The sequence below is a fragment of the Stegostoma tigrinum genome, chromosome 12 (genome assembly GCF_030684315.1).
Source record: "Stegostoma tigrinum isolate sSteTig4 chromosome 12, sSteTig4.hap1, whole genome shotgun sequence".
Lineage (NCBI taxonomy): Eukaryota > Metazoa > Chordata > Chondrichthyes > Orectolobiformes > Stegostomatidae > Stegostoma > Stegostoma tigrinum.
Genome location: NC_081365.1, coordinates 29,075,338 through 29,101,515, shown reverse-complemented (window position 1 = coordinate 29,101,515; position 26,178 = coordinate 29,075,338). Strand labels below are relative to the sequence as shown.

Genomic DNA, 26,178 nt, shown 5'->3' with positions numbered 1-26,178 from the left:
CTGTCATACCAATCTCAAGCCCATCTAACCTACACTATTCCATGTACGTCCATATGCTTATCCAATGACGACTTAAATGTACCTAAAGTTGGCCAATCTACTACCGTTGCAGGCAAAGCGTTCCATTCCCTTACTACTCTCTGAGTAAAGAAACTACCTCTGGCATCTGTTCTATATCTTTCACCCCTCATTTTAAAGCTGTGCCCCCTCTTGCTTGCCGTCACCATCCTAGGAAAAAGGCACTCCCTATCCACCCTATCTAACCCTCTGATTATTTTATATGTTTCAATTAAGTCACCTCTCAACCTTCTTCTCTCTAATGAAAACAGCCTCAAGTCCCTCAGCCTTTCCTCGTAAGACCTTCCCTCCATACCAGGCAACATCCTAGTAAATCTCCTCTGCACCCTTTCCAAAGCTTCCACATCCTTCTTATAATGCGGTGACCAGAACTGTACGCAATACTCCAAGTGCGGCCGCACCAGAGTTTTGTACAGCTTCACCATAACCTCTTGGTTCCGGAACTTGATCCCTCTATTAATAAAAGCTAAAACACTGTATGCCTTCTTAACAGCCCTGTCAACCTGGGTGGCAACTTTCAAGGATCTGTGTACATGGACACAGAGATCTCTCTGCTCATGTACACTACTAAGAATCTTACTATTAGCCCAGTACTTTGCCTTCTGGTTACTCCTACCAAAGTGCATCACCTCACACTTGTCTGCATTAAACTCCATTTGCCACCCCTCAGCCCAGCTCTGCAGCTTATCTATGTCTCTCTGCAACCTACAGCATCCTTCGTCACTATCCACAACTCCACCGACCTTAGTGTCATCTGCAAATTTACTAACCCATCCTTCTACGCCCTCATCCAGGTCATTTATAAAAACGACAAACAACAGTGGACCCAACACCGACCCTTGTGGTACACCACTAGTAACTGGTCTCCAGGATGAACATTTCCCATCAACTACCACCCTCTGTCTTCTTTCAGCAAGCCAATTTCTGATCCGAACTGCTATATCTCCCACAATCCCATTCCTCCGCATTTTGTACAATAGCCTACTGTGGGGAACCTTATCGAACGCCTTGCTGAAATCCATATACACCACATCAACCGGTTTACTCTCGTCTACCTGTTTGGTCACCTTCTCAAAGAACTCAATAAGGTTTGTGAGGCACGACCTTCCCTTCACAAAACAAGTACTGTCGTGGTTTGCCTTTACTGTGCGGCAACAACAGAATATGTGGACCCAACTCCCACAAGGATTCCACAACAGCCCAACTGTATACCACATGACCTTAGAAAAGCACCTCCAACTGAGTCAGTTCTCATTCAGTATGTGGATCATATACTGATACCTTCAGAAATGGAGAAGCAACATGAGATAGACCTTAAGACCCTCCTAAACCATCTGCAATGGAAACTCATAAGGCCAGTATTGATAAGGCTCAGATTGCCCAGAAAGAGGTAGTATATCTAGGACGGGAAATTTCCCATGGGAAGAGGGAGATCACCTAAAGCTGGACTGCAGCCATACAGGCTGCCGACAGCCAATGGCAATTCGAGAACTGAGGGCTTTCCTGGTCTGTGTAACTTTAAATGGTGCTGGGTTGGTTCGTAAACCCTACTAGCCCAGTCCCTGACAGACATCCTGACAGGGAAATGGGACTCAAAAGAACAAATTGCACTGACAAATGAACTGGAAGAAACATTCCAGGACCTAAAGGAAGACTAGTTCTCCAGATGGGAGAAGCTGCTCCCACGAGAAAGGCCACAGGCAATCACACAGCCAAGGTACTGTGTAAGGGTTACAGACTCCAGTGGGGGCTATCCACCAGCATTGACTCGGACCAGGGAACCCATTTCACGGAAACAATGTGTCAATAAGGTTGCCAGTTATTGAGGATTGACTGGAACCTTCACTGTCACCATCATCCACGATCATTGGGGCAGGTGGAAAGAATGAATCAGTCCCTGAAACAGTGACTGGCTAAATGCCACCAGGAGGGAATGCCAGGGCTCCAAGCTTTATCAATAATTCTGTGCAGTGTCAGGACCACCTCCAACAAAAAGACAGGTTTGAATCCATTTGAAATAGTAACAGGCAGTCCAGTGTCCCTATTCGGGGAATAGGCCTATGAAGAGTCAATCTTATGAGTAACATCCTATTGTCTCACTGCCAAGCGCTAACAGATGCTGTAAATTCTACCTCCTCACAGGGATTGGCTGCCTGGAAGGACCTGCCAGAGAGCGATCACATCGTACCAGATGATGTTGTGGCCTTCCTTGTGGATATTTTCTTGTGAAAAAGATCTATGAGGATCCCTTAGGTGTGAATTGGGAAGGACCATACCAGGTGCTGCTGATCACCCAGTCGGCTATTAAGGTTCAAGGAAACAAGGCCTGGATTCATGCCTCCCACATCAACAGACACCCTGTAGTACAGCAGAACCAGAGACTGACTAACAGAATGGTGTCCATGGTCATTTTCTCAATTAAAGCTACTGCAGTTTTGTAGTATTGGAACATTCAGAGTTACATTAAATACTTATCTCTATATGGCTTATATTTATGCCAAAACCTTTAATCTGTTGAAGTATTGGATATGTTCCCACTTTCCCACTCCCTCTAAAGGGGGAATCCCAATCTACCCTCTTCCCTTTAATGAATCTGAAATGGCAGAGTGGTATGTTGATCAAAATTTCACATCCCACCCTTCTCCGGGCCTTGGGAGATTCACCAATGTACAACACCCAAAGGGAGGGAAACTCAGTTCTCTCATAAACATGACAGGGAGTATTGAAGCCTGGAGGTCTGCGAGCCATCCCCTGGCCCGCTTCTCTGCGTGGTACCAGTCCAGTTATGATTGTACCCATAATCCTCCATTCTTGTCCATCACTAATACCTCAAATCAGGGAAGAACACAAGGGTCCATGTATTTTTTCACACCTCCAAAGCGGAGCAAGAGATGGGACAGAGCAATTGCTCTCGGTATTTCAATGTCACAGCGTCTGATTGACTCATTGATTGATCCTATTGACTGATTTTCTTAAGGGTACAACTGGAGACGCCTTCCCCACACAATTGTATCCTGATGTTATCACCCGTTTCACCTCCTGTTATGGACCTCTGCCCTGTGGAGTTGGGCTACAGGATGGCTGGGATCCTTAGGGACCTATAGTGTACAGGTACTTGTGATGTTTATTATTGTTATTCTCACTGTGTATGTTGTTTTCTCCTTCAGAAAGTGCCAACAAACTATTAAAAGTATAAACCATCCCCAATTACAAGCCATGTCTCTGCAAGCTTCTCCAACATCTAAAGGCCCAAGTGGCACATTTGAAATTTGACAAGAATTGTGTGATTCTCTTTGGAGGTTCTCAGTCATTTCAAAAGGGGTAACTGTCAGATATTGTATTATGATTCTCTTTACAAACTCACTCACAAGTGCTCTATGTTTGCTATATCATGTTTCCATTTATTCATTCATAAAACTGTGCTTTTCAAGTACAATTTACTTTCTTTACTAACTCACTCACAAGCCCCTTATGTTTGATTTATCATGTTTTCATTCACTCATATATGGAACTATGACAAGCGCTCTATGTTTATTATACTGCATTTCCATTCATTCATTCATAAAACTGTGTTTTTGTAGTACATTTTACTCCTAAAGATAAACTAAATTAAACATTCCTTTCTAGGCTGCCAACCTATTACTGTTTCTTTACACCTTTCAATTTGTTTTGGCTCTATGCTGCAAGCTGTGTTTAGACTTGCTTCTGTATCAAAGTCTACCCCTGAATAATGTTAACACTGTAACCAGCTCAGAACAATGCCATGCCCGCCATTGTGTCTCCATAACTGACTCATAACTATGGAACAATTATAATATCAATTAGCCCTTAGTAACTGTCTCTCAGGGCCTGAATAGACCAGAGGACATCAGTTTCTTTCTCAAGTACATCCCTACAATCTGAGATAACAAAATGTGAAGCTGGATGAACACAGAAGGCCAAACAGCATCTTAGGAGCATAAAAGCTGATGTTTTGGGCCTAGACCCTTACAATCTGCTGCTTTTTATCTCTTTGAAGTTTCCTTATACAACATCTATTTCTATAACACTATTATTTATTTCTAACTTTTATTTAAGACTACGATCTTGTACAAATGTATAGATTTATACTTTCTAAATAAACATTAAATAGGGCTGCTACTCCCTTTAGGAAGCTTACTTTCAAAACAGTGAATCTGTGAAGCAGCATGAATGAATTCTGCAGGAACTGTCAAAAACTGGCAATAGTAGATGAAATCTCAAAACCCTGCTGCAGGATGTGCAGTTTAATATCCTCTATACTTTTATTTAGTATATGTACAATTTCTCACTTATTTAGATCGTATAGGTCTAGTATTTCTACTGACATTACTAACTTAAAGACAAAAGGACTAAAACCTCTTAATTATGCAATCTCAGGCCAGACAGACATTCTAATCCTATGAGGAGTAACAGTCAGAATTTAGGAAGTGCTTAAACCATCTCCTGCTTCCCCAGGACAGATGTTATGCAAAGTTATGTACAATTGACACAACTATGTGACGCTAAGATTTTAATGTAAGTAAAAACTGTGTGTAAAGAGGCTACTGTAAAACTATACTTTGGATTCCATTGCTGCTTTGAACTGTGCCACTGGAGATGCTCAACAATGAGGTTATTTTCACCACTCACTGATCTTGGTCGCTATTGAACACAATCCCACAATTGTAAAATTATTATGCAAAAAAATCTCATAAAGCTAAGCAAAATGTGGCTGTGGTTTACTTGTGTAAGAGCTGAATAGAAATTATACGTCCACCACATAACTTAGTATCTGTCTCAGTAGGAATACAGAGAATGTCTACCTCTCCTTTCTGACAGTTTCAAGTCTCCAGTGAAATGAGTCCACAAAGGCTACAGCTTCTGGTCCACATTATAGAAACTGCTTAGAAGACCTTATATTCGAGCACTAATCCAAGAAACATGTTAAAAGAGGATAATCCTAACCCTGGCAACAAGCAGCCCCTTCCAGTGGTTCCAATGCCCTGGGTCCATTGCCTATAGGGAAGTTAGATTAGATTCCCTACAGTGTGGAAACAGGCCCTTCGGCCCAATGAGTCCACACTGCCCCTTGGAGTATCCTGCGCAGGCCCATCTCCCATAACCCACACAGCCCTGAACACTATGGGCAATTTAGCATGGATATCCACCTAGCCTGCACATTTTTGGACTGTGGGAAGAAACCAGAGCACCCGGAGGAAACCCACGCAGACATGGGGAGAATGTGCAAACTCCACACAGACAGTTGCCCGAGGCTGGAATCGAACCCAGGTCCCCGCTGTTGTGAGGCTGCAGTACTAACCACTGAGCCACTATGCCGCCCCAGATTCTACAATAGATTCTACAATATTCACTGAGGCTTGCTCAGCCACTCATCTAAATCCCATAGAGTCAGTCTTTAAATATGTTGATCTAAATCTATTCATATCATTAGGAACAGACTGCAATTTTAATTCTGGCCTGAAGGCCTAATAGTGCAGCATAGTGCCCCTACCTGGAGATCACCTGCCCTGAAGGTGTGCAATAACACATCGGTACAGTTTGATTAAAATAACTTTAAGTCTGGCCTGAGTAGGAACGTACCACTGTGAGAAGTGGACCAATGCTATGTAAATCAGGCCTTGAAATTAAATTATCCTTTGCTGATTTTCTGCCAAAGTGGGGGCATTTCCAACTTGCCTCTCGCCTCCTTCCCAGTGTTAAAGTTAGGTTAGTGTGTGAAATGTGCTTATCTAAACTGAAGTGGAATCCAGGTACATGGCTGGAAATGCATGTCATCTGAGCCACTGTAATGCTCCCTTATCCAGAACTGACAAAAACTATTTAGGTCCACCCAGACAATCCCAGAGATCATAACTACAAAGTGAATCTGTTTTTAACTACCAGGTGGAAAATAACACATTGTTTAATCCGCACACAATGTGTAACAAAGCAGCTGAAATAATTACTATCCTAATAATTTGACATTTCAACGTTGTTTCAAGTTCTTACCTGGTGACAATTTGAAACGCAATAGTGATGGTTAACCCAAGAATTGAAAACCCACATCCAACATATGACACAATATTTAATGGATCAGCGTAGGTGTAATTCCGTCTGAAGCTCTACCCAAATAAAAACAAAGGATTGATCATAGTTAGGTTTTGCAAATTATATTGTTTTCAAACAAATGGTTGCTCATCTGAAACTTTAAAAAGTATGCTTTATATCTCTTAGTTTAATACAAGCAAATCCATGATATTGCTTGCAGTAAGTTTCAGCAAAGTCTTGCTGGTATTTGGGGGGGCGTGCATTGCAAGTGAAAGGAATAGGAAAGAAATTTATAACAGATGTGCAAGGAGAGAAAAAGGGTGACTCTTTCTTGAAAATTTCCAAATTCTTAATAATTTCAATCACAATCAATGAATCGCCCCATCTGAACAAACTTTCAAAATCAGCCTAAGACCAAGAACTTCTGTAATTGGAGATAATTTGCAGTGCTAGGGTACAGCAGTTCACTACCATGAAGATATTAGTGTAACTCTTGTTTTTAAGACAATGAGCAGAATATTTACAGAGAGAGGGTATGGGTGGCTGAAGCATATGTGGGAAGTTGAATCCCCTTGATGTAAGCTTTGTTCTAAATCCTGACATTAGTCTGTCTTCTGAGATAACGAAATGTGAGGCTGGATGAACACAGGAGGCCCAGCAGCATCTCAGGAGCACAAAAGCTGACGTTTCAGGCCTAGACCCTTCCACAAAAGCTGATGTTTCGGGCCAGACATCAGTCTGTCTTCTTCCAGGTTTTAATCAGGCAGGATTGTAGGCCAACTGAAGCTATTGGTAAGTAATTTAAATGTTCAAATATTAAAGGTCTTTCATCTGTGTTTTAACCAAAGATTTTGTCTGCAAAAGCAAATGATATATTTTCTCAGCAGCCAGCAACAAGGCTGTCCAGGTGAAGTGGAAAGTGCTTCTTCAGTGATACTGAAAGGTTAGGAATCCTGAACAACAGCATACAGCCTCCAAGATGCCATAGTTTACTGATGAGCTACAGAAATATGCCAACAAACAATGCATCAGTCTAACAGTCCACCTACCACATGAAGTCATACACATAAATATTTATAACTTATTGGAATAGAAGACATATAACATTGTCGCTGACAACATTTCTTCTGAGAGTGTATTTTCACCATTTCAATGCCAATTTGTATGTTGTTTCATCTGTGCTGCATTTTACTTACTTCCAGTTGCACTTCCATTCTCCACTGTGCTGCTGGAGCAACTTTTGAAGACCTACCTTGCATTTCTGACATAAAGCAAATGGGAAAACAACCCACAAGCCAACGCCTTCTACCTTCTCCTCAGCAACATGCTGTTCCACAGGGAAGAAGGGTTAGACACAGACAATAAGCTGCAAGGAATGATAACTGCAATCCAGCAAATACAAGCAGAGAATGAGCTTCCTCAACCAAGTACTACTGTCTTATGGAACTCAACATAGCATGGCACATCATTTCTGTTGTCTGCAACCTCCTGTGATTCTCCCACCTAATGGGGAAGGGGCACACATTGCTTTTGATTATCAAGGTACCAGCGCATAGCATGCTAACCCTCCATCTCCAGGATCCTGATTCTCTTCACCCTTGTGTGTTTTCCGCTACATTTCTGCTCTGCTCTGTTTTTCTTTGCAGTTGTGTTTTCTCTACTGCAAAGAAATAATATTGAGTGTTATGAGTATTGTATCAGCTTGGTAACAGGAGGACAACATCTGTACAAGGTTATTGAGGCATGAGTACAAGAGGGGAGTACGATGGATGAGTGTCAGTGATGCCTTTCAGACAAGCTTGTAACGAGTGTCTCCAACGACAATAGATTGAGTCTAGCTGCAAGATACAATACCGAACTAAGATATAATTTTTGACTTACCATCAACACAGCAAAATTAGTGGCATGATTGCACTGACATCTCACGTAACCAAACTCATCTGTGCTCTTTGAACAGCCTGCTGTATTTCAATCATCCATATCATAGTCCCAAAACACACAGGCATGATAATGAATGAAATACTCTGCAGAATTGTGCTGGATAAAAACATAAATGAATTGATTTATTAAGAAAAATTGTGTGAAATTAATCATCATGCTTTTGTTATTTCTGTATACGTTAATGCAAATATATGAAACTATCAGTTTGACATTATTACATCTGAGCTTTAATTTCTGTTTGTTCAGATGACTTTGGAAACTCATACTTCTTACAACCTCTTTGCGAGCTGCTACAAATCTTGGCACTTCCAATATATTACACTCGTAATAAAACTCATGTGTTTTATTCAATGGGTAATATTGATATTTGCATTGCTACCAGGATTATTCTCAGTACATTACTATACTTATGCAGTAAACTAAAGCCACAAAAATATTAATAGAGGGCAGTATTGTTTCTCAAAACATTTTAAGAACAACAGAAAATGCTGGGCTTGCATAGCAAGTCCATTAACATTTGTAAAAGACAGGTTAATATTTTGGCTATTCTTTAAAACTGAATGGAGAAAATAATTGAATAATTTAATAGAACTGGAAAGAAACAAAATTATGTGACAAAAATAGACTTAACAGCTGAAATGTCTGAACAGATTTGATTGAAAATCTGGAATTAGATAAAAACTGGTGGAGAGTACATGTTAATTATTGCAATTAGGCAGTGAAGGGATATTAAAAGAACAAGAATGCAAAAATGATAAAAGAGGAGATATCTGTAGTCAAAAATATTCCCATTGAAACTTCAACAAAAATACACCACAACAGCTGTCCCCTTGGCCAAGACCTGACAGAGCTGAAAATCTAAGCCTTATGAGAATGGGGGAGCACAGGAAAGCAGAGAGAAAAAAGCAAGATCTTTTCTTGACCCCTACCTGGCCTTCTGTCATAGTGGAAAAAGTGCGCAATCATATTTGCTGAGATGAATCTTTGGCCTGATCTGATGTAGGTTTGTTGGAGGAATGCATAATGAAGTAAACTAGCTGACAAAGTGATGGTTAAATGGGACTCCAGTCTGCACCATCTTTAGATGGGCTGTTTTTATTTAACAAATGTGCATTTAAGATACCCTTTGTAAAGAAACTTTTGTGCACAACAAAATGTTTACTGTCCACTCATCAACCCATATATTGTTATCCAGGCCATTACGCATGCAAACATGAATTGCTTCATCATCTGAGGAATAATGAAATGAGCTAAACCCTATCAAGAAATGGGTTATGCGAAAACATGGATTTGGTCCTGAATATTGAGGTATAAATTAAATTTAGGAAGAATAAGAAGCTAGAAATTGTTGGTAGGTTAGCTCTGTTAATCGAGGGTGCAATCCATGGAAATTTTAGAAATGATCTTGGTTCAGGGAACTGGGAAATAGAATTGGATCGGTGAAGCCAACGGGCAGTAGGGGAAAAAACAGTCATTAGTAGGGATGGTATAAAGGCTGTCCAATGATAATCACAATGTAGGATGAAATATATAAAAATAAATATTGGGAGCACATGATAAAGGCACATCATTAATTATGGTGATTTTACTTTGCATATAAAGTAGAAAAGTCAGATTGGTAATGGTAGCCTGAATGAAGTGTCATAGAATGCTTTTGAGATAGAAATTAGGGCACCAACCAGAGAGTAGGTTACACTAGATATCTTGTAATTTGTAATAATCTCAGATCATTGGTAGTCATGGTCACAATTGGAATGAATTTTATATTTAATTTAAAAGGAAGAAGTGTGGTCTAAGATTAGTATTTGAACAACATATTTATATGATCATGTGTTAGTGTTTTATATTTAAGAAAATAAAGAATAATAGAGACCAACTACAAAATTGAACACAAGAAAGAAATTAAAGCATGATAGGAAGCTAGTTGGAAATGTAAACATGGATAACAAGAGTTTCTACGTGTAACTAAATACGAAAAGATTAATAAAAATTATATGTTGGTCCTTTAGAGAGTGAGAATGGGAAATTAACAGTTGATGAGAAGGTCTGTATGACATTGAAATTCTCTGCCTCAGAAAGTGGTGAAGGTAGGGTCATTGAATACTTTTAAGATAGAAGGAGATAGATTCTTGTTAGGCATGGAATTATCAGAGGTTGATAGGAATATGGAATTCAAAACACAAACAGTCCTGAATTGCATACAGTGAAGTGCAGAACAGTACCTTTTAAATATAGTTGAGTGTCTGGAAATTAGAGTCCAGAACATTCCATTGGGATTCAATACTGCTTGCCCATAACATTTTAAACTTTACCCACATTTACATATATAATTAGTTGAGAAGGATGCAATTGTGTAAGAAAACCTGATCCACTCCTGAGCAGAAATGTCTCCTGTATTTAGCCTGATGTGATATTTTGCCTCAAAAAACACAAACTTCTGTCCTAAGGTAGACAGACAGGAACCTGGAGAAACATGGCAAGCCAGGAAGCATCTGGAGGAAGAGAAGTCAACATTTCAGGTCTTACCTTTCTTCCGGAATGGATGTGGGTATAGGGGGAGGTGCAGATAAAGTGGGGTGATGGTAGTGGACTGGTAGCGACAGGAGATCAGTGGTTGCAGGTACAACCTGCTTTGTTAATGGGAGGGAAGAATCCGATTGGTAGCTGGAAGGGAAGGGAGAATGTGGTAGGTGGAATGAAAGGGAAAAGACATGGCTGGAAATGGAGCCAGGAGAAGGGTGGGAATGTTATTTGAAATTAAAGAACTCAATGTTATGTCCTCTAGGCTGTAGGGTGGAAGATTAGGTGTTGTTTTCAAATTTGCAATCTGATTCACTGTAACACTGGAAGAAGCCGAGGATGGACATATTGGGGGGGAAGTGGGACAGTGAGTTGAAAGGGATGGTAACTGGGAGGTTAGGCTGGCCATTTTGGGCCAGGCGGAGATGCTCAATGAAACAGTCACCTAGTCTACATTTGGTCTCACCGACATCCTTAATCATATTCCTTTGTAATTGCTTGTTTCTCCAATATATGTGTTTAAAATAGCAGTAATTTATGCACTTTAAACAAATTTGGTGATTAATCAGTAGATGGGCCAATGAACTTTGCTCTTTTCCACTTTGTATTATAAGTTATCACGTCTCATTAAGAATTATGGGAACACTCTGTATCTTAAATGTTGATGTCAACGTGCCTGATCTTGATTTACATCTACTCTTGACTAGGCGTTAGAAATTATTAATGCAACCAGTTGTACTTCAAATGATAAATAGACCTTAGTTTACTGAAACTTCTGATGGCTGCCCCTCCTAAAACTAATTCCATGACAGTTCTGTCTTTCTGTTTTGCAGCAAGCCCCTTTGGAATGTTGGCATATATGAGACAAAGTAGTATTCTTACCTTTGGGTTAAAAAGTAGCTCAACACCATTCAGAACTCCTTCTGCAATATTTCCAGAAATAACTTGTTGACTCTGGTTGCTAGTACTCTGATGGACATTGGACTGAAAGAACTTGTCTTTTTGATACAGGATAATTCCCATTTTTCCATCTTGAGTACTATCTGTATAAAGTAAACATCTTTACCAAGGATGACTTGCAACACAACTTTAGCTTGTTTAGATCTCATCTTGGAATTTTGCTTGAGGTGGTATTGCTTGACTTGGGGCAGAATTTCAATTAGAATACAGTATGTCTTGTTCAGTTTTGCACAATACACCATCATTAAGATGCTGCCCAAGTATGAAGAAGTATGAAGACAAAGAAAGATATGAGTTTAATCATGGAAGAACAATTGACACAGAGAGCTGTGCAGCTGTGGGTTTAATTTTAGTTAGGATATTTGAGATTAGTTTGAATAGATATCTGAGAAAAGGATGGATTTTAAATGTTGTCTAAACTATTGCTGTAATCGAGAGTAAATTCTGGCTCGGTTTTGGCTAGATGGGCCAAAATATCTGTTTCCATGTATTACTTTATGCAGAGTATTCCGATTTATCTCTGCTTCCCATACAAAACTATCTGAAACAAAAACAGAAATTGTGAGAGAAACTCAACGGGTCTGACAGAATCTGTGGGGAGAATACTGAATTAACAAAATGAGTCTGGTGCCACTTCATCGGAACTGAATAGTAGCTCGAGAAAAGTGATATGCTAAAGACAGTGGAGTGATGGCGGAATTGAGAGGAGAGGTGAGGATGGACCCTGAGAGAGAGATATGAAAGGGTTATGCAGACAAAGGAAATGTTGTTAGTAACCCGAATAAGTGATAGTGAAAGCTAAGAATAGGAGGGAATGGGTAGGCTTTGCTGAAAGTAATCAATGTCATATGACAAAGGACGAAGTGTGGTGAGAATGGGTTTGCTGTGCTGAAAGTAACCCATATCATGTGATAAAGGACAAAGAGTGGTGAGAATGGGTTTGCTGTGCTGAAAGTAACCCATATCATGTGATAAAGGGCAAAGAGTGGTGAGAATGGGTTCGCTGTACTGAAAGTAACTCATGTCATGCAGGACCAGGATGCGGGAGGGCTTAAAAAACATGGAAGGATGGGATTAAGCTGTAAAGTTATTGAACATAAACAGAAGTTGCTGGAAAAGCTCAGCAGGTCTGGCAGCATCTGTGAAGAAAAAAAATCAGAGTTAACATTTCGGGTCCGGTGATCCTTCGCTAGAACCCCTTTTTTTGGTAGCTGGTAAAACGTTGGTTTATATGCAGAAAATAGGGAGGGGGGTGGGGTAGGGAGTAAATGATGGGATAGAGCCCATAGAGAGAGAACAACAGGTGGATAGACAATGGAGGCCATAATGACCTGGCTAGGAGGCTAATAGTCGTTAATGAGGACTGTTAGTGGCTAACAATAGGAGATGTGTAGTTTGGAGAAAGGGTTGCCGGACCCAAAATGTTAACTCTGTTTTTCCCTTTACAGATGCCGCCAGAAGTGCTGAGCTTTTCCAGCAACTTTGTTTCTGTTCGTGATTTACAGTATCCACAGTTCTTTTGGTTTTTATTTAATAGGTTGTGTGTAATGGCAGGTTATGTGGTAACTAGGCCTGGTGTGTGGGGTAGGGGCCTAGGACAATGGAGAGTTTAGGTCTTAAAATTATTGAACCCAATATCAAGTCCAGAGGGCTGCAGGGTCCCCAAGCAGAAAATGAGGTGTTGTTCTTCCAGCTTGTGTTAGGCTTTGTTGGAACACTGCAGCAAGCCAAAGACAGAGATGTTGGTTAGGGAAAAGTGTGGTGTGTTAAAGTGGCAGGTAACAGGTAGCTCAGAGGTAGTAGGAACTGCAGATGCTGCAGAATCTGAGATAACAATGTGTAGAGCTGGATGAACACAGCAGACCAAGCAGCATCTTAGGAGCAGGAAAGCTGATGCTTTTCTGAAGAAGCGTCTAGGCCTGAAACGTCAGCTTTCCTGCTCCTCTGATGCTGCTTGGCCTGCTGTGTTCATCTCTACACCTTGTTATAACAGGTAGCTCGGGGTCTTTTTGCAAGCAGAACGTAAATGTTCTGCGAAGCGGTCACCAAGTCTACTCTTCATTGCCCCAATATTGAGGAGACCACATTGTGAGCAGCGAGTGCAGTAGAATGCAGATTGTGGGAAGTTCAGGTAAAATGTTGCTTCACTGCAAGGTATGTTTGGGCCCTTGGATACTGGGGAGGGAGGAGGAAATGGGCAGGTGGTGCATTTTCCCCAGTTACAAGGGAAAGTGCCGTAGGGCTGTGGAGGTTTTGGGGATGAAGGAAGTGTGGATGAGGGTGTCCCAGAGGGAGCGGTCCCTGTGAAAGGCAGACAGAGGAGGGGAAGGGAATATGGTGGTGGCATCTCACTGGAGGTAGTGGAAATTGCATCTGATGATCTTCGGGATGTGGATGCTGGGGGGATGGTAGGTAAGGACAAGGGGAACCCTATCACTGTTGTGGGAAGAAAGAGAAGGGGTGAGGGCAGAAGTGCAGAAGATGGGTCAGATCTGGTTGAGAGCCCTGTCAACTATGGTGTTGGGAAATCCTCGATGGAGGAAGAAGGTGAACACTTTCGAGGCTCCCTGGTCGAAGTTGGCCTCATCTGAACATATCCAATGACAATGGAGGAACTGAGAGAATGGGATGGATTCTTTACAGGAAGCAGGGTAAGAAGATGTATAGTCCAGGTAGCTGTGGGAGTCAGTGGGCTTATAGTGGGTACTAGCAGTCAGTCTATCCCCAGAAATGGAAACAGAAATGTCGAGGAAGGGAAAGGAGGAGTCAGAGATAGACCAGGTGAAAGTGAGGGCAGGGCAGAAATTGGAAGCAAATTGGAATGAACTTCTCCAATTCTGAACGAGTGATGGAAGCAGTTTTGATGATATCATTGATATATCAGAGAAAGAGTTGTGGGTGGAGGCTGGAATAGGACTGGAACAGGAATGTACCATGTACCCCATGAAATAACAGGCATAACTAGGTTCTATGTGGGTAACCATGGCCACTCCTTTAAACTGAAGAAAATGACAGTAGTTAATAGAGAAGTTGTTGAGGGTGAGGATGAACTCAGCCAAGTGGAGGAGGGTAATGGTGGGTGGGGAACTGTTCGCATCTTTGCCTCAAGAAGAAGCAAAGAGCCCTAAGACCTTCCTGGTGGGGAAAGGACATGTAAAGGGATTGCACGTCCATGGTAAAGAGGAGGTGGCTGGAACCGGCAAACTGTAAGTTTTGAAACCTGCGTAAGGTGAGAGGAATCAAAGATGTACGCAGGCAGGGATTGGACCGGGGAGAAAAGACTGAGTCAAGTTAGGAAGAGATGAGATCTGTGGGGCAGGAGCAGGCTGAAACAATGGGTCTGCCCAGACAGTCTTGTTTGTGGATCTTTGGAAAGAGGTAGAAGTGAGCTGTGTGGGGCTGGGGCTCAATCAGCTTGGAAGCAGTTGTTGTTTGGACGGGGGGCGGGGTGGGGCAGTCACCAGATGAAATGAGATCAGTTGCCAAAGAAGATACAATGCTCTGATGTGTCATGGTCCAGGGGAAGGTAGGAGGAGGTATCTGAGAGCTGGCACTCAACCTCTGCAATGTAGAGGTCAGTGTGCCAGGCTACAACAGCGCTACCCTTGTTGGCAGACTTAAGAACACAATCAGCGATAGATCTAAGTGCACGGAGTACAGTCAGTTTGGAGGGAGATAGGTTGGATTTAGTGAGGGGGGCAGAGATATTGAGGCAACCAATATCATCTCAACAGTTCTCAATGAACAGACTGAGTGCAGGTATAAGGCCAGAGGCTGGGGTACAGGTGGAGAGACAGTATTGGAACTGGGCAAAGGAGTCTGTGGGACGGGAAAAGGGCTCTTGTCCAAAGAAATGGGCACAGAAGCGAAGGTGATGGAAGAAGTGTTTGATGTCATGTCGTGCCTGAAATTCATTAAGGTGGGCATGCAGAGCAATAAAGCTGAGGCCATTGCTGAGTACAAAACATTCATCATCGGAGAGCGGAAGGTTAGGAGAGACGGTGAATACTTGACAGGAAGTGGGTTTAGGAGAGGGAATGGAATCAGAAGGAAAGACGGAAGTGAAAGGTTCCAGAAGGCGATGGGTATCTTGGAGTTGTTGCATCTTTGTGGGCCTTGATACCTGAAAGGAAAAGAATGAGCCGGAAGATGAAGTGGAACTGCGGAGTGGTGTCGCCCTGAGCCAGCACAATGCGATGCTATTGGAGAAAGTGATCAAGAGTGTGCATATGACTCTGCATGACACTGAGTATAGATCTCAGGGTGCAGTGAGGGCAGCTGTCTGTGGAACGTTGAACATCATGGAGATATCTGTGATTCTGGGAGGATGCAAAACATGAGGGATGAAACTCCAGCTGGAAGCCAGAGGCAGTCACTGAGGAATGTGATATAGCTGTTGAATTGAGGTTTAGCAAATACTTAGTCAAATACCAGGAGTAACAGTGAAATGAATGTTGGTGGTGCAGAAGAAAGATTGGAACGGAAATCCCATTGGAGAGAGGAGCAGAACTTCTTCAAGGTGTGCATGCCTAGAAGAGATGTGGGCGGTGAGTTAAATACTAAATAAAAACTGGAAGAACTGAGGATGCTGTAAATCAGGAACAAAAACAGAAGTTGCTGGAAAAGCTCAGCAAGTCTAACAGCATCTGTGAAGAAGAGATCAGAGTTAACATTTCAGGCCAGCAACACTTGGTCTGAGGAAGGGTCACCGGACCTGAAACATTAACTCTGATTATTTTCTTCACAGATGCTGCCAGACCTGCTGAGCTTTTCTTGCAACTTTTGTCTTTGTTCCTGATTTACAGCATCCTCAGTTCTTCCAGTTTTTGTAAAACATTGAACTTGGCATTGAACCTTAGGGTCCCCAAGCTAAAGATGAAATGCTGTTCTTTAAGCTTGTGCTAAGCCTTCCTAAAGCACTACAGCAGGCCTGAGGCAGAAATGTTGGTATGGTGTGTTGCCACCCCTATCTTCAGAATAAATACCACTTTTTCCCAGCTGCTATCAGTTCTGAAGAAGAGTCATCAAACCTGAATTATTCACTTTTTTCTCCTCCCACAGATGCCGCCAGACCTGTTGAGTTTCTCCAGCAATTTCTGTTTTTGTTTTCGACCCCTAGCATCCACAGTTCCTTGTTTTATACAAAGTCATTTTCCTGTTTCAAAGTCAATTACACAAATGCACAGCAAATTCTCAGCTGTACTGTTTCTATAGAAATTCTTTGCTGCTAGGGAAGAAAACACTGTAGCATTGTGGGCCCTGGCTACAGTGCACAGAATGTGTCAAACCTGTGTGAAAGATAGCAGATGCCGTTGAAGTAATCTACTTTGAAATTTGGAAGCAGTTTTAAGTAACGCTAAATCAGATCCTTTTACTGATTTGGGAGGCAGAAGATTAATCACAACCTGCTTGCCAGTGGTCCCCTATCATCAATGTTTTACCCCTCATCTCCTTTCCTCAGTCTTCCCTTGGCAACAATAATCAAAGGAAACTCTGAACTCAATTCCATGCCCTGATAAAAAAAACTAAAAGAATTGTGGATGATGGAAATCAGAAACAAAAACAGAAATTGCTGGAAAGGCTCAACTGGTGTGGCAGCTGCCAGCCCTCCTCAGCCTAAAAGGAAATTTCTGTTTCTACACCCTGATGCTGTCCTGTAAAACCTGAACCTTTCAGAGACATTAACCTCAACATGTGCATTAATCACACCTACATAAAGACTATAATGACCTGGAATTGTAGTGGAAAACATCTATACCTGACTGATTTGGGCATGTTAAGTTAGTTGTTGTAAACTAATTACATCATTATTATTCATAACTCAGAAATCTGAAAGTCCAGGATAATGAAAAACAATTCTCAAAAGGTTTTTTTATGAGTTACTAAAATGGCTTCTCTGAAGAAATCAGGGAGCTACATACTTACTTGTGGAAACATTGACAAACATTTGAACTTCTGCATTTGTATGGCGCAAGAACTTTGTGGCATTGGTGTTCAACTCAATTCGCTTTGACATTAAAGTGTCATCACACCCTGTAATAGAGACAATGCATAATTTCAGAAATGTCAGTAATTTAAAATATTCTCATCTTGCTGGGGCACAGTAAAATCTGAAAAAGTATCAGATAACAATGGTTCATCTTGAAGTTGTTTGGGGGCATATCTGTAGGAGTAACCTTGGATTAGTAGGAATTTAGTGTGATCTAATGTTGACTGCATTTGTGATAAAAAGTGTATAATAGATTGCAATCAATTGGAATTTAGATCTGAACATGAAAGTAAAATAGATGTGTGTTTTAATTCTATGAAGATGACTGTTTTGGTTTATGATGTCAGAAGGATATTTGGAACAGTGAACTAACTATATTATTTTCAAACAAGTATATAACCCAAATTAATACTTGGATTATAATCCTGCGGATTTAATTGATGAAGGGTTTGCAAAGTTGAAATTTCGTGACACACAGAAAAAACTGACCAAGGATCGATAACAACTTGAGCTCACTTTAGAAGAAACAGGTTTTCTTCAGTTCAGATTTCACATCAAAAGAAGTGCAAGTTGGTTTATAAAGCCTCCAATCTGTGAGCATTTGTGTAGATTTTTTCAAGCTAATTGAATGGAATAAAGGTTAAGACCAACAACACTGGAAAATTTTCTCTAGGTCTGCAAAATTGGGTAGAGTCAGTTATGTAAGATCTGAAATAAGAGTGATACTTCACAGGATGCTTTGAGGAAAAAGATTAAAACTTTTGTTTTTCTGTTTATGTAAAGATCTTTCTGAAATATTTTGGGGATAACTTTGACTGTTTATTTTCCTTGGGTGATAAACTTGTGTTCTTATGTTTAAAAAATTGGAACTTTGCGTAAATATTGTGGGCATTAAATTCTGCCTTTTCTCTTTTTTGTTTTTTCTGCCTATCTTCTCTCTCCCTCCTAGTTTACTTATGGCCCCCTCATTCTCTTCAATTTATTTCTCCTCAGTAACTTCTGAACCTCTTCAAACTTCTCATTCTTTATTAATTCTTCATCAATATCTTTCTGTCTCTCCAGGTTTCAACACAGATTGAGAAGGTGGACAAAGAGCTTTATGAATGAAAATCACCTATTCCTGATGTGATAACGGCTCATAATATAGTATTCTTATCTGGAAACTTAGATTCTAAAGTGAAGGAAAATAGATTTTAGTTTTCAGCTTTTTGAAGGTTTGATTGTTTTTTTAAAGTCAGGAAGTAATTTCGAACAGAGAGCTAAAATCACTAGGTATGTTGAAGAAGTCACATAATTTTAGCTATTCGTCTAGCAAACCACATTCCCCTATTCCCTGATAACAAAGTGTGGAGCTGGATGAACACAGCAGGCCAAGCAGCATCTTAGGAGCACAAAAACTGATGTTTCGGGCCTAGACCCTTCCTATTCCCTACTGCCCCTTATCTCCCCAGAAGGTAACTGTTCTAGTATTTGAGATAATGGGAACTGCAGATGCTGGAGAATCCGAGATGACAAAGTGTGCAGCTGGATGAACACAGTAGGCCAAGCAGCATCTCAGGAGCACAAAAACTGATGATTTGGGCCTCGACCCTTCATCAGAAAAGTATTTGTTGACTTGAGGTTTACAAATCAGAAAGAAAGAGAGAGAAGGGCTTGAAAGCAGTTTCATTCAGAAAAAGAAATCAATTCAGTCAGACAGACGAAGTCCTTAACAGCAGAGATGCTGTTACTAGCAGACCAAGCCATCAGGGCTGGGTAAAAATCTTGAGTTGCTTAGGAGACAACTCAGAAGCAGAAGGCTGTGGAGGCATCAAAAAGGAACGATATCCTACAAAGCTGTTGAAGATATGAGTATAAAGAACTCAAATCCAGTAGTAAGTGAGACGAGTTAGCATATTGTTTAAGTGTCCTAGGAAGAGACATTAATCAAAGAAAATAGCACTGGGTTAATGCATAAATTTGTCAAAAAGAAACAGATTGCAGCTGTCCTGGCTGAACAAGGAGCTTTAGCATGGACATAACACAGTGTGAAGCTGGATGAACACAGCAGGCCAAGCAGCATCAAAGGAGCAGGAAAGCTTGACGTATCAGATCGGGACTCTTCTGCTTGGCCTGCTGTGTTCATCCCAACTTCACACCGTGTCATCTCAGATTCCCCAGCATCGGCAGTTCCTACTATCTCTGTAAAAGAACAATAAAGCATATGGTCTTTCTAACCAGATCTTACTTTGGCATCTGACTTTTCTAGTATTACCATCAGTTGGGAGCATAATACTAAAAAGGCCCATATGATGAAATAGCTGAAGAGTTGTGAGAATTTGCTGAAAATTCATAGGTAGTGCTGTCTTTTGTTTTAGTAACAATGCAATGCCAGTTGGTTAGCACACACTTCCCACTTCTTGGCTCTTCTTCATTTTTTCACCTGATTGGAAAACAATCTCCCTCTTTTCTACAATGGGATGATATTGTATAAGGTAATAGTTCTGAAGGCGTATTGTCTATCATCTAAAGGGGTATTGGCTTCACCCGTTCTACTGATATCATACACAATCTGTGACTATAGACAAGGAGTTCTACTCTAGCTTTTGGAGGGAAGGTGCAGATATACACATATCATGCTTCATAAAATCCTAATAATTATACCTTACCAAACATATTTATTGCTATCATGCTATAGACTTTCAAGTTACGTAAAACAATGTGTCTTCTAAAGATACCATACAGTGGTGTATTTTTCGCCATTAATCACTGGATAGGTCCAAAACAAAGAGGAGGATTGGTGGTAGCAAACTACCTCATCCAACACTTACCCAATACCAGAAATAGGAGAGGTGGCAAATGCCTGAAATACATACTGGGAAAAAAAATCACATGGTTGAAATGGTGAGGGTTTGGGCCCCACCATGAAAAAAAGGAAATCCAAGAGCAAAGAAAATGCTTATAAAGAAATGAAGGTATCACTTTAAGAGCATTTTAATAAAAACAGACATAGCTGGCAAAATTCACAATCAATGCTCCTCACTTTTGAGTCAGCATTCATTTTGGGGTTCAATTTCTATAAGAAGTCAAAAAGAGCCTCACAAGTTCCAACATAACACATGATCCATGTACAAAATGTGCTATACCACTGCTCCAGAAGCAAACAGTAGTTAAAGGACTGGACCAGCAGTAAAACTGTAGTCAACCATCTAGTCAAAGGCCAACCTTTATAAGTTCTCATTCACTCATGGCAGAACTTAAAAAGAAGAAATAATTGTTCAGATTACATATGAAGACACCAAGAAATGTTTCAAAGGACCCAGATGTAATGATCAATACACCATAACCACGGTCCACAATCTTCAAGCAAGAGATCCACCATTCTTCGAAAGCCGAAGAGAGTACATTCTGAGAAAAGTGTGAAATGTTCTGGTCACCACATTACAGGAAGGCCATAATTGATCTGAAAAGAATGCAAAGAATATTTGCTAAAATGTTACTAAGGCTAAAGAATTGTTGCTCTGAGGAGAAATTAGAGAAGTTGGAGCTGTTTTCGTTGGAATAGAGACGGCTGAGAGTTGTATAATTGAGGTATCCTAAAAAGTGAGAGGTAGAGATAGAGCAGGCAGAAAGTTCAAAAACCAGGGGTCATTGGTTCAAGCTATGTGGCAGAGAATTAGAGGACACGTGAGGAAAAACATTTTTCCACAGAGGGTGGTGGGTGTCTGGAATTTGCCGCCTAAGTTCGTGTTGGAGGCAGAGACTGTGAATTCTTTCAAAAAGTACCTGGATCTGCACTTTAAGTTCTGTAAGCTGCAGGGCTATGGGCCACATGCATGAATATGGGATTAGAAAGGTTATCTCTGTGTTTTTAGGATGGCATAGACAAGATGGGCCAAATGGTGCTGTTTCATTTCTATGGTTTCTGTGTCCTGCTTGTATTTGTGAAGTCAGTGACTTGAGAAGACTTGGCTTGGTACTAAATGTACTAATGTTATAGTCAAGATTGCACAGTAGGTTAACTGTACAGCAGAATGCTTGGGAAGGGATCTTCAGTTAGATCATGGTTTTGAAAAAGTTAATGTTCATTTTACATAGGTTCTACTCAATGTGTCACTCACAGCCTGCAAGTAGAGACAGGGAGTTCAACTTTAGCTTTCAGTGGGAGTTGATACCAGCTCTCTAATGTCCTGGTAGTTAGAGTCTTGGATGGGGAAGGGAGCAAAGAAACAGGCCCTTCAGTCTAACTCGTCCATGATTTCCTAAATTAATCTAGTCCCATTTGCCAGCGTTTAGCCCACATCCATCTAAACCTTTCCTAGTCATATACCCATCCAGATGGCTTTTAAATGTTGTAATTGCACTAGCCTCCTCCACTTCCTCTGACAGCTCATTGCATATATGCACCGTCATTTGCGCGAAGAAGTGCCCCTTAGATCCTTTCTAAATCTTTCCTCACTCACCTTAAACCTATGCCCTCTAGTTTTGGACTCCGCTATCCTGGGGAAAAGACCTTGACTATTCACTCTATCCATGCCCATCATGACTTTATAAACATCTCAGGCCACCCCCCAACCTTGCTGCTCCAGGGGAAATAGCTCCAGCCTATCCAGCCTCTCCGTATAGCCCAAAGCCTCCAACCCTGGCAACATCCTTGTAAATCTTTTCTGCACCCTCTCAAGTTTCACAACATCTTTCCTATAGAAGGGAGACCAGAACTGAACACAGTACTCCAAAATAACCAATGTCCTGTACAGCTGCAACATAACCTCCCAACTCCTACACTCAATGCACTGACCAATAAAGGCAAGCGTGCCAAACACCTTTTTTCACTATCCTGTCTCCCTGTAACTCTATTTTCAAGGAACAATGAACCTGTACCCCATTAAGTAATTAAGTTCTGCCCTGACTTGCCTTTCCAAAATGTAACACCTCACATTTATCTGAACTAAACTCCAACTGCTGCTCCTAAGCCCATTGGCTCATCTAATCAAGGTCCCATTGTACTCTGAGGTAACCTTTGCTGTACACTACACCCCAAATTTTGATGTCATCTGCAAACTTAATAACTATAGCTCTTATATTCACATCCAAATCATTTATACAAATTTTACCTGATCAAATGTAGTTATACTTATTACTACCATGCAATAAAGTTTTTTGTTATCCAAAAAAAACTCTTCTGTAGATGCTCTATGACTGTGTATCCTGTAGTAAAAATAAGATCAAGTAAAGCCATACCTTTTAATACCGACAGCATAATTCCATGTGTTGTGCCATTCTCTAATATGATGGATGAAGCTGCAAGGTTGGGCTGGACCACCTGACTGAAATTAATTTCTAAATCTGTGAGGACAGCTCCTAAAATCTCTGTAACACTGGAATGAAAAGCAAAATAAGTACTTTATTTGCAAGTATTAGAAACACATATACACAAATACATATAGAGCTGTATTCACGGCCTCATTCTGGCTGGGGTGACGCCGTGTTATATAAAATATGGAATGATGTTTCTTGATCTTTTTAGCTTTGTTTCCTTTATTTCTGCAGTTCCTTTTTATTCCAGTTTTGTAATCAAGTGTGTAACCAAGATGGTGCAGAGAATGGGGACTTCATACACTTTTCACTGTACTCCGGTATTCCTGAACTTGAGTACATGTGACAATAAATCAAATTCTAATTCTATTTTAATTTTAAATCTAATGCTAATTATGAGGGAACAGCACCAAGCTGGTTGAAAATGTTGACAAACAGGACCATACAGAAAGTAGAAGCAGAGTCTGCTGCTGTAGGTGGCAGCACCTGATTCTTGGTTTCTGAATCGATACTATGGTTCATGACAATTCCAAAGGGCTGTGAGCCATGAACCTTTCAGAACTTGTTTGGACTTCATAACAGTTGTGGAGGTCTAGGACATGCCTACACCACAATAGAACCAGCCAGGACAGAAAAACAAGTTCACATGCCAAAACACCCTTCATCCAAGCCAGTAAGAAGTTGAACACCAGAATTGCAGCAAGAAATCCCATAAACTGATCATTTTTAAAGATTTGCAGAGTCTCCATGACTTTGCAAAAGTTCAGCCCACTGTAGTTATGCTGTAATCTTTTAGTCACGTTATTAGTTTGTGTTCAGATTACATGTCACTGGTGCAAAAGCTGGTGAAACTGGAGCTCACAATCTGTCTTAGATTTACTAAAGTAACATCTGTTTTCAATAACTACCACCAGCAAATACAACATTTTAAGTGTGAAACTAGTGGGTTTATTTGCCATCAAATTGCCTTTACTTTTGAGGTGGATTGAGGTGAAATTTGACTGACACTATCAGCAGTGTATGAAAGCCACAGTCATCAGCAAAGCATTTATTGTATTCTTGAACCATAACATTTGTTTGTTTCATTGTCCCTATACAAGGAATAAATATAAAGAGTGCATTTCACTCACAGATTTAATAAGAAGCTCTTTGGTTTCTAAAATACATACACATAGGGTCAACATTTAGGCATTATTGTTTCGACTTTAATTAAAGCTTTGATCCTGCAGGGTGTAAACCTTTGCATTCTTGACCTAACTAAAGCCCAAACAACAATGCCAATTAACAGTACCTCGAGTTTTCTTAGAAGATATATGAATCTGAAAATCTTCACTGTTTTGGTTAAATACACTGATTCTTGTTTAACTCTACAGACATTGAGCTCAGTTAGCTGGTTTGTAATGCAGAGTGCTGATAATAGTGTGGTATTCAATTCCCACACTGGCTGAAGCAGCTAAGATAGATCCTACCTTCTCAACCACTTTCCTGGCCTGAGGTGTGGTGACTCTCAGGTTAAACTCATCACCTGCCATGTCTCTCTAATGACAGAACAACCCTTTAGGATTAGATGACCTTATATTTTCTGATTAGGAGACATTGAAGATGCTGCCTCACTGGAACAGTTACACACAGGCAAACTATTAGGAATCAGGCACAGATTCTAACCTGGCCCCAGGCCACAGTGAAAACATTTGTCAACACTGGTTCCCAGAGGCAAGTTGACAAATATCAAAATTTCCATGTCACCAGTGTGACTGAAAGTCAAAACAGAAAATGCTACAAATATTCAACAGGTCAGACAACAGCTGTGGAGAAAGAAAAAGTACTCATATTTCAAACTGGTGATGTCTTGTCCAATGTCCAATTCTCACAGTAAGTCATGGGAAGTTTTTCTGTCTCTTTCTCAAAATATTATCTGCACTTTTGGATATTTCCAGTCTTTTCTCTTTTCATTTCAGATTTCTAACATCTGTGATATCTTGTTTTTTTTTAATTGGAGCAGAGTACTACCTGCAGAACTTTCTACTCTTAAAGAATAGGATTGTCCTCCTCCTGTTGACACCAGGGCCAGAGCCTATTAAGTAACAAAAGACAACCTATGTGCTTTGGCTGGACCTTTCCACCCATTTTATGACAATTTCCTCTTAAAAAGGTGAGTAGCCAATGCGTCATTATTCTCAGCCATTGACTCCTGTTAATGAGTTTCTATCAAATCTTCATGTTGACATGAATAAATTATACTGTTGATTACTGAGCATTCTACCAGTTCTCACTTATGGGGCACAATTACAGTTCTAGGGTGTCTGCTTTTTATTTCTTGTCTCCTCAGAGAGTGGGAGATAAACTTTGTCCAAAAGTGTATATAAGTTAGATATTCATTGTTCAATGTGATTGAGTCTGAAAAATGTAACAGCTACAAACGTTTCTTTCACTGTTTACATTATGAAAAGTTCAGCATCAAACAAATTCTTTTTTCAATAGTACATACACTGAACATTTGAATAAAATGCACTGTTACTGGACAGCCATAACTCCCACACAGTTCAACTGGTAAAATCATTGAACCACCATTTTCCTTCGCGAGCTAGTGTTGTGAGATGGTGTTTTCAACACTAACAAAGATTCATTACATTGATTCTTGATGCATATACCTGAAGATTACCTCACCTTTGTGTGATGTTAAAGATATCTTTGTTTGTGGGAGTGAATGCTGTTTCATTAACATTGAGAAGTTCACTGATTGTATTTATTGCCAAAGAAGCCGCCTGTAAATCATAAACCGAAAACCAGAGATGTTTAGATTCATCCAACCATTTCAAAGCAAATTTATTGCCAAGTTAATCAACATCATCCGGAACAGAGCAATTTGCTTGATTACAACCCAACTACTGCACTTAATATTTATCCCTACAACCATGGACACCCACAGCAGCAGTATATACAACCTGCAGGGTGAACAGCCACAAAGTTACTTTGATGGAGAGTGAGGTAGTTGATTCTGAGATGAGGGTCCTGACTCTTAAGAAGGGAGACTGAGTATTCCATCACAATCCTGGCTTTGGCCCTGTGATTGCAAAGTTTTGTAGAATCAGAAGATGGCTTACCTCACCACAGGTTTCCCTATTTCTGATCTTTTTTTTCAGCAATATTTAGTAGTTACCAGAATGTTGACAGAAATGGATGGTTTCAGTTATGAGGAGGGGCTGAATAGGTTGTGGCCTTTTCCACTGGAGTGTAAGAGGTTGAGGGGTGACCTTATAGACGTTTATAAAATCATGAGGGGTATAGATTACGTGAATGGCAGGTATCTTTTCCCCAAGGTGGGGGATTTGAAGACAAGGGGACAT

The 26,178-nt window shown here is 40.6% G+C and overlaps 1 protein-coding gene across 1 annotated transcript in view; it reads right to left on the bottom strand.

Moving 5' to 3' along the window:
* The window catches only part of LOC125457206 (adhesion G-protein coupled receptor G7-like), a 71,864-nt gene that overhangs the window by 31,294 nt on the left and 14,392 nt on the right, over nucleotides 1-26,178 (bottom strand). Inside the window, 6 exon segments of the mRNA XM_048541112.2 lie at nucleotides 6,088-6,200; nucleotides 8,008-8,163; nucleotides 11,470-11,630; nucleotides 17,473-17,580; nucleotides 22,757-22,893; nucleotides 25,499-25,596. Of these exon segments, the coding sequence (XP_048397069.2) occupies nucleotides 6,088-6,200; nucleotides 8,008-8,163; nucleotides 11,470-11,630; nucleotides 17,473-17,580; nucleotides 22,757-22,893; nucleotides 25,499-25,596 (773 nt within the window).